This window comes from Augochlora pura, chromosome 4, assembly GCF_028453695.1.
Source record: "Augochlora pura isolate Apur16 chromosome 4, APUR_v2.2.1, whole genome shotgun sequence".
Classification (NCBI taxonomy): domain Eukaryota; kingdom Metazoa; phylum Arthropoda; class Insecta; order Hymenoptera; family Halictidae; genus Augochlora; species Augochlora pura.
Genome location: NC_135775.1, coordinates 357,751 through 367,176, shown reverse-complemented (window position 1 = coordinate 367,176; position 9,426 = coordinate 357,751). Strand labels below are relative to the sequence as shown.

At 49.7% G+C, this 9,426-nt stretch overlaps 1 protein-coding gene across 4 annotated transcripts in view; it reads left to right on the top strand.

Moving 5' to 3' along the window:
- The window catches only part of Snap25 (Synaptosomal-associated protein 25kDa), a 47,026-nt gene that overhangs the window by 6,399 nt on the left and 31,201 nt on the right, over positions 1-9,426 (top strand). For all 4 annotated transcript variants that reach the window (XM_078179073.1, XM_078179072.1, XM_078179071.1 and 1 more), the window contains exons 2-3: positions 3,684-3,886; positions 4,404-4,445. In XM_078179073.1, the coding sequence (XP_078035199.1) occupies positions 3,788-3,886; positions 4,404-4,445 (141 nt within the window). In that variant the 5' untranslated portion in view covers positions 3,684-3,787. The remainder of the gene's footprint in view (positions 1-3,683; positions 3,887-4,403; positions 4,446-9,426) is intronic.

The following is a 9,426-nucleotide window of genomic DNA, read 5'->3' as shown; positions in this document are numbered from 1 at the left end:
AGAAAGAAAGAAAGAAAGAGAGAGGTGGAACCAGAGGTCGACCTCCGTGGGCGGCGTGGTGCGGCGAGCCGTGTCCTCCAGGTGCATCCGACCGGTCGCCCGTGATCTTGGCGAGGTGCACCGTGACTCGTGACCAGGAGAAACGGTAGACACGGTACCTTTCACCCTGGAAACGAGCCAACTTCGTCTCGAGGGCAAGGACAGGGCTCAACCAATTGATCACGCCACAACTCGCACCTTGCAAGACGCGTTCCACGCGTTTCACATCGGGGGACGTTTGATTCCGTTTCTGTGTTGTTTTTACGGATGTTTGCGTAGCCGCATCGCGTAGTTGTATTTTAGAAATTTGATCGCGGTAACTACCGTTCGTATTCGATCGATTTTTCCTTGTCTTAGTCCAGCAGATTCCAAGGTCTGTTGCGGTAATTTTGTAAGTGCTATCTAAAAAGATGAAGGTCGTACAAATGTAACTGATGCGTAGCTAAAATCAATGATCCGCTCTAAAAAGTTACCAGAAATGAAAAGTCTCTTGGAGACAATCTCTCGGTTTCTCAGTTGTTCGTTGTCAGGCCGCATCAATCTTGAGCAAACCGCTAGTAGAGTGGGAAGAGTTTATTGTCGCGAAGGGTGGGGTATATACATATATTGGAGCTAAGAAGCAAGAAGTTAGGCGCCCTATCCCACGGTATTCTCCCTGAAATCATGCTTCGCCGGTATCTTTAGTTTATCGCGCGTATTTTGTCTCACTTTGATCGAAAGTACGCGACTGCCCATTCATCTCCGAAGCGTAAAACGTATTCCCTCGAATAATTTTGAGTCCTTAGTCTTCGTTCGCTACATTATTTGGTAAGAAAGTGGTTCGCAGGGCGTTCGCTCGCTTTCCTAAAAAGCGAGAAGGAAGCCACGCCCATTCGCGGGACATTCTACACGGATCCAGTGAGCCGAGAGTGTCGAAACTCTGGTTTTTAGTGAATCAGAATCCGGATGCGTTTCGAAAGAGAGACGAGTGTTGACGGAACAACAAAACTACAGCCTCGAGTGGGTCTAATCAAACAGAGCAACGAGGTCGCACCTCCTAAGACCTAAGGGCATTCTGTCCTCCGACCTCTGTCCTCTGGTCGAAAGAAGCAACGAAACCATGCTACGCTTGGTGTATTTTATTCATGAGACAGATACTATCTTGCTAACATAGCCAAGGTTTGAAAAGTTGCTCCGAGGGACTGGTTGCTGGTTGGAAGATAAATAAGTTGGCTCGTCTTTAAGACGATTTCCTCCCGGTGGAATCGAATAAAAATTCTCGGTGGCTGATATCCGCGGACGGATATGAGCCGGGACGGGGTGCGGCTTCGAGGCTCGCGGCGAATCCGAGGTTTCCGGTTTTCTGCCTGGCATTCCGTCGTGGGACAGAAAGCCGCGAACAAAACAACTAGAGCCTCCGGATGGCTCGGAGCGATCTCGTTAACGCATCAAGACCGCGCGGTGGCTTCTTAATTGGCACTTGTAAATTTAATCAGGAACACGCGAACCGGCGGTAGCCGGCACGTTTGTTTCTTGGGAAGCCCGAGGAAGTGGGGAGACAGCGCAAGGAACCGCACAGTCATGGTGCAACAATAACCATAGCGGTAATTAGAAGCTGAAATCCCGTGTTGGCGGCCTTTGAGCCTGTTCCCAAACTCGTCGGCGATTAGCCGCAGCAACCGTCCGATTTCCAAGTTTGAGAACGCTGAACGAATTCACGAGCTTCGCGGTTCGCCGATCATTTATTTATTCGTCATCGGCTCGTCATCGGTTTCTCGCGCCATCGCACTTTATCGGATTTCGAGTCAATTCAAGTCGAAGCGATATCGGTCACCCGACCTTTCGACAACTCCGCTGAAACCCTGCGCGTCCACAGTTTGGGAATTCCGTTTCGTAGCTCTCCTTCTCGGAGAAACGCTTGTAATTCAGGATCGAAATGGAATCGCGTCTTGTCGCATTCGTATTATCTACTCACATTAGTTTTCCGGCAAATTCAACTCGTCGAACAACACGTGGAGCGTTCGGTTAAAAGAATTAAGGTCGACCTTACGCGTCGAGGTCGCGCAGTTAATGGAATAATGGCGTATGCGAATGAAACATTTATTCGTGCGCTAGATAATTAGAAAGTTATTCGAGGTGAGAAAGTTAGGAAACACTAGCTGTTTGCAAGGTGTCCCTTATAACTTTGCAAACATTTATCTTGTAATTTGACTAGACACTAACAGGTTAAAGTAGTTACAGCTGCCCTTTGTATCCGCGTCGGTTCCGACAAACTGGGCTAATAATTCGACTTAACCATTTACTGACTCAACAAGTCAGACTCCTTACGCAGATTGTGAACACAATACGAATTTACGTTCTATGTTTTTTCTTAGGTGAACTTGCTAACGAAAACAAAGTTTCAATCGTTAGACTACTGGGTATTCCTATGGTCGCCGAAGGTGAAAAGCCATTTTTAATTCGCAATTATTTCTTCGAAAAATTCACTTTCATAAAATTGCCGTTATTTTGCCAAGTGATCTAATACTTTTGAAAAACAGAAAAATCCTTTTGTGCCCGTGATTGGTGGTGGCGTACCTCTCGGTAACCCCGTCTCAGTAAAAGGTGGCTGTCGCGATTCGCCGCCGCGCCGCCGCGCCGCCGCGCCGCTGCGGTGACTGCGGGGTGGCCGCGTCGAGCGTGCACGATTAATCGTTTAATCGTAATGGTACCTTGAATAGTCACGCGAAAGAGCTGCCGCGCCGGGAGGTTGGGTGGACATGGTCGCGGACGCATATGCGGTTGGAGGTCCCAGCTGATCGGTTGCTTGTGGTTGTCACGGGGAAAAGTGGGTGGCGTTGTCGGGGATGTAGCAGACTAGAGCAAGAGAGAAAGAGGATGGGAGAGAGAAATAGAGTGTAGCCTAGCACTGCTGTTGGTGTTGGCTGCCGGCTGCTGGTTAGTGGCTGCTGGCTACTGGCTGCTGGCAGGGTCGAGACGTCGGGAGGGTGGATGATGGGCAACGGGTGAACATGACGAGGAAAACGTGGTGGTCGTGGTCGCGCGCTTGCGCGCGATTCGGTCGGTGGGTCGGTCGGTGGGTCGGCCGGTCGGTCGGTCGGTCGGTCGGTCGGTCGGTCGGTCGGTCGGTCGTTGGGTATTGATTTTCATAGGAGCAGCTACACACGTAGCTCGAACACGTAGCCTCCTGACATGCATCCGACTCCGACACCCAGATACCGGCTGCCAGCGACCGGGTGCCTGCTTTGTCCCGAAATCTCTGCGCGAGATCTCGCAATCCTGTATCCTGGGGCCGCGGCGAGGCTTCGATCCCGGCGACCCGTCCCATACGAGGCCTACGGGTCCCGCAAGCTCTACGAGAAGGCTGCGATCATGGTTGTCTGTCCACCGATGGTCGCTAGGCTCTAATTCTTTCTACTTCCTGTCTAAAGTACGTCTCCCGTCTGCCGGGTATTAGTTCGTCACGGTCCAGCAAGTAGCGATAATCTCGTTCCTCTCTTTCTCCGTCTGCCTGTACGTCTCACCCGAGACCCCTTCAATCTCGTTAATATCGCCCCGGACAGACTCGTTTCTTCAAGTCCCATTACCGTAATGGTTCCTTGCCTCGGGAGGAACCTTCTCCGAGACACGAGACTAATTCTTCTTTGAACTCGGTCCTGTTGCAGAAGCATCGAGTGCCCGGGAGCCAGCCAGCTACCTTGGGTAGACGCATCGAGATCATCTAAGAGAGAAGTAGTTCCGGCTGAAGGCTCCGAAGGCGGCCGACAAGATGCCTGCACCGACCACACCAGCAGGACCGGCTGAGGGCGGGCCGCCACGCACCGAATTGCAGGAATTGCAGCTCAAAGCCGATCAAACGACAGATGAGGTGCGTGTATTTACATTGTACAGCATCGTTGCACAGCGTTGCATAGCGTTGCACATTGTTGTACATCGTCGGCGAGGATCGCTCGCTCCAGGACGTTCGCTGTGCCGAGGCTGAAAAGATGGCAGTCGCGTAAATGGGAGTCTTTCTATAAACTTTCGCCTCGTATTTAAAAAAAAAAAACGTTTTTTTAGAGGCTTTTATGTTCTAATATGTGGCAAAGTAAATATCGATCAACTTTTTTTTTTAGAAATAGTTCTTTTTAGAAACACATTATTAAAAAGGTCTGAAGTATCGTGGTTTGTTTTCAAGTACTCTCGGTTCAGCTGGTAAGTTCTATAGGAACTAATAGAACGAAGTAGAACTAGAGAACCACGTTCCGAAAGCAGCAGTTGGTCAACGGCGACCAAGATAAAATATCTAAAATTATTTAACCATCTTTCGCCAGAGCACTTTGGAGTCCGAGAATGGGTTAACCGATGTACTCTAACTGATCGAAATGCTTCGATTCTTGTTTCAGTCTCTGGAGAGTACGAGGCGTATGCTGTCGCTATGCGAGGAGGTGAGTTCGTCTCATCCCTATGGATAATATTATCTTCCTTTAACTATCTATCTATATATATATATATATATCTTTCTATCTTCTATTTACGCATTAACCTTCATCCTCGATCATCCTCGGTACTAATCCTCGATCCTCGTTTACTGCAGCAATATGTATACTCTGTTTCCCTGGGGGAGGAGGGAGAGTTGTCGCTCCCTCCCCCACAATGTTATTCTCTCTCGCTGCAATTGTTGTCTTTTTTTCAAAAAACTGTGGACGTGACTATGTTCTGTGTCTCTGGTCAATCTTGCCGGTCGTTTGTCGCGCGCTAATTAAAGGTCGCGGCAGAACGATGGGCGTGATGGTGTTCTTGTCCGCCCCCAGCCCCCAGCCCCCAGCCCCAAGCCCCCAGCCCCCAGCCCCCAGCCCTTAGCCCCCAGACCCCCGGTTAAACTGTCTGCGATTATCCAAATCGAGGAAGCAGCTTTTTTAAATAACGAACGAGAGAGTCCCCCTTGTCTCCCGTCGGCGAGGTAAAATAGTAGGAGTAATTGTAACGATCACGGTCTCTCGAACAACGAGAAAAGAAACGATCAAGAAGCTGTGGAAAACGCGCTGGAGAGAGGTGGGCAAAATACTATTTCGGCTACACGAAAAGGCCAAAAAGCTCACTGTGTAGAGAAGCGGAAGCAAAAGCAAAAGTAAAAAGATGATAGAACAGTAGTATAGTAGGGCGAGGAAAACAGCGGCTGCGACAACGACGACGTCGACGATGACGACGGCGACGACAACGACAACGACAACGACAACGACGACGACGACGACGATCCGGAAACGGCGCGGCGTTGCCTTCGGAAAAGTGAACGGAGAAAAAACGAAAGTGAAACATTGAAAAACGGAGTCGAATAGAAGTGGAAAATGTACGAGAGGAACCGACATCGTCTGCTCTTTCGACGTACCGGAGAATCGAGACTGAGAATGCACTAACTGTAAGCTGTGTCGAGACAATCTTATGAAATAGTATTTGACCCAGCTCTGGCGCCGAAAGCAAAAACCCACTCGACCTCCCGTTTTCGTGTCCCGTACGGACATTTTCTTTGGATCTATGCATATGCATCTCCATATGCGTGTGCGCGAGGGCGCGCGGGTGCGTGGGAGCGCGTAACGCAACAATCGGAACACGGAAATGTCGAGCAATCGCGGGATATACATATACATGTATATATGTCGATAGAGCGCGACGTTTCGCGACGTCTCGCAACGTTTCGCAACGTTTCGCGACGACGAGAGCAAAGAGACGATCGATCGATCGATCCGTAGGTGGAAACAACAATGGTGGAAAGAAAAGTTGAATGCTATCGAACAGTAGTTACAACGCGTTCCGTTTTTAGGCGAAGAACCACGACAGTCGATCGCGTGGATTTTGCTCGGAGTTGTTGTAAGACGACGCATCGACGGTTACAGTCGAGACGGTTACAGCGGCCGTGAACGCGGTCTCGATCCCGATTCCGATCTCGATCTCGATCGGATTACGCGTCGATATTCTTCCGTTGCTCTTCGAGGTCAGTCCCCGTTTCTCTTACTCGGAAGTCTTGGTTGGAACGTTGCGAAAATTCGAGCTGCTGCAACTTTCTGCCGAAAGAAGAACTATTTTGCTTTTTCTAAAATTCATAGCTTCCTAGAGAAGATTTAGCGAAGCCGAGGGACAGGGACAGTCCATCGAAATGGACACGCCTCGTCGCTAGTTCTATATGTATACGAGATGGAAACGAATGTTGGAAAAGCGGAAACGCTTTATTTAGACGCGTTCGCGACCGCATCCTCTCGCGTCTTCTGTCTCTCTATGTTTCTTCAGCTCCGCATTCTTCTTCCTACACGCAAAACTACTATTCGTCTATGTCTGTGCTCGTTGTCTTCGGTACATTCTTATTCTCTCGATATATTTGTATGTACGTCTTTTATAAGTGTGTCGCGACAGTTTTTAACTACATGTATTCGATTCTAAACATATGTGCTCTCACTTTTTTCTCTTCAACAACTCTGTTATTAATTGTCGAAGGAGCGGGCGCAATCGACCTCACCACCAACCTCCGTTTTATCCATTCTCTGTGTTCCGACGAAGTAAACGGCGCAGTCTACGGTCCACAGAATAAATTTGCTGTTTCATGGAAGACTGTCGTTGGCTGGTCGCGATTCTTCGGAATTCCGAAAGAAACGATCGATACCCGTGAACCTCGGTGTTGCGTACTCCAGGTTTTGATACGCAAAGAACGTTTCGTTTGTGGGTGGAAGTTTAAAGGGCACGGTATTTTCCGTTCCTACTTCTGTGATAACCGGTGGGATCCAGAGAGTAGAAACGCTTACTCTATTCTTATATTCAAGAACCACATTTTTAGGAAGCCTAATGACCTTCGATAGAGGAGAGTATGGCAGTCGGTTGCGTCGCTCCGTTTAACTCTCTTTCGCTACTTACGTCTATGGCTGCACTAATTAGCACACATACCTGCATTTCGAGCACCGGAGACGTCGAAGTCGATTGATGTTTCAGTGTACGCGCGTATTTGCGCGTGCAATTACGCCTGTAAAAAGAAAAGTATGGGTTATACGCGTGATGTGGCCCTGCCCCCCCCCCCCCCCGTCATCGATGTCAATGTCAGTGTCGGTGCCGGTGTCGGTGTCGGCGTCGATATCGGTATCGGTATCGGTATCAATGCCTCGGCGGTCGAGAGAACCGCATGACCGAGCGGAAACGAGCGAAACCGAAAAGAACGCGCATGCCCTGGACTCTCTGTGGCAGTTCGTCGCGGCCGGTTCACGCGCTGTCAAGAAGTGACAAAGTAAATCCACAAGTACAAATAATGCTGACGGTGGTGGAGAATATTTTTTTTTCAGCAACGATGAATCACCGCAGGCACAGGGTCGTCGGAATTGGAACTGTGGTGACGACGGAGATCGGTGAGAGAACGCTCTAGACGCACACGATCTCGAAGGAACGATGGAGGATCGATGACGATGTCTCGCGCGGTAACGTTCCATCAATCGGTCGTCGAGCAGAGACGATGACGATAATGACGCGCGTCTCTTTAGCAGTTCCCTCGTCCATATATTCTCGTGATTCGATTATAGCGCGTCTCATGCTTTTCAAACTTTTGGACGAACTCTTCTTCGTAGAGTTCAACGATTTCTAGCAAAACCGGCGATACGTTTTATCCGGAGAAGCGAAAGAGAATTTTTTTGGTCGAGCAAGAAAGTTGTCTTTTGCAAATTCTTTTTCCGAAAAGTTGTCCAACTTTTCGTTCTCGTTTCCATTCCTCCCAAATCGAATTCTCGCGACGGAGTTGTTCAAACCTGTCGGAAAAATGCAACTGTCGCTTCCCGTAGGTAGCCGTGTCTCGTTCGGCTACGCGCCTCGTTTCGCCAGCTCCTTTCTTTGTTTTCGTCGACTTCGCCACGTGCCGCGACGTCCGTCTAGGCCCTAGGCTAATCGTGTTCGACTCTGCATCCCGAATTCCGAGTTCTGGAGTTCCTCTCCCACTGGCCGCGTTAAAAGTGGCCGGCCGACGCCACGGATCGACGCGACGGACCGTCGGAACACGACGGAAGAGGGCCGCGGTCCCGATGATATCGAGAGGAGACAACAAGCTGTGTGGATCCGTGGACAAGAGTTGAACACGCGTGGCTTAGACGAACGTCGGAATGACCCGGCCTCCGTGCGAGCATGGTTCTCGCCGAGTAGAATGATGATCGTTAGAGGCTGATCGAGAGACAGGTAAACGCAAACGTCGATCGGCAGCCCAACTTTGCGCGCTTCAATGGAAAGAGACTAGCGCGTGCCCACTCGGCATCAACGATGCCCACTATGACGCTGCTGCCAGTGTGTTTTTTACTCTTATATTGTCCGTGTTTGCTGGCTGAACCGGGCACACCACCGATATTCTGTTGTTGACCGTATTATGGTGTCGTCGCTGACTGCGTATGTACGTGTTTACACGTGTGCGGTGTGTGGCCACGTGTGTGTCCGCTTGCTTGACTCGACGAATTACGCTTGGCCGCCTGCTTGCCTCCGAGTTTCTCCCAAGTCGAACGTTCGGAATGAAAATGGTTGTAGGACACGAAGTGGAGCGAGGGTTGCCACGTGTCTCCGAGGAGCAACACGGGCACGCCCACTTAGAGCCAGGCCACGCCTCCACGCGCAATCATTAAATAATTCGTGTTCGTAGCTCCGATGTCCGCTGATCAAAGTCGGTGAGCTCCATATGCAAACTCCAATGAAGCGGTCGAAAGTTGAACTCGCGATTTTCAAATTCGTACGCAGAGAAAAGAATACGAAGGATTCTTCGATGAAGATTCCACTGTTTTTCATATTCCTCCACCAGCTTGAAAATGGCCTGTACTCGATCGAGAGAAGTAAGAATTTATCAGCGCATTTCCGAGTTCCATGGGAGAAGCTCGGTTCGCCTAGACGCTCGCAGAGTTCGCGTAGCGAAGGTTGACACCGTCGCGTCGGTCCAACTTAAAATTCGATTTCGGTACAACCCCTTACAAGGCTCGGCATCTTTCTTGGACCTGCCTCGAATTTTTCCGTCGCGCGACCATTCTAATTTCGTTCTACTGCGTAGAGTTAAAGGAATTGTAAAGAACGCAGGAATCACGAGTAACTCGCTTGCTTTTCACTGGCACGTCCGATCAATGGATGCTTGCATTTTTCTCGATGTTAAAGGTGTATAGCAGTCTTTGCTCGATATCGAAATATCGTCGATGACCAATAAAACAAGCCAACTGATTCATCGACTTACTACACTTGCTACGCGAACGATGCCGCCTACTTGCCTTGGCTGCCTGGCTGCCTGTGTGTGTTTGCCTGAATACTTTTCGCCCCTCCCCTCCAACTGCATCGTGCTCTTGCTTCTTCGTAATCATCCTGGACTCGCAAACTCTCTCCCTCTCTTTTTCTCTCTACTCTCTACTCTCTACTCTCTATGCTCTCTCTCTCCCTCCC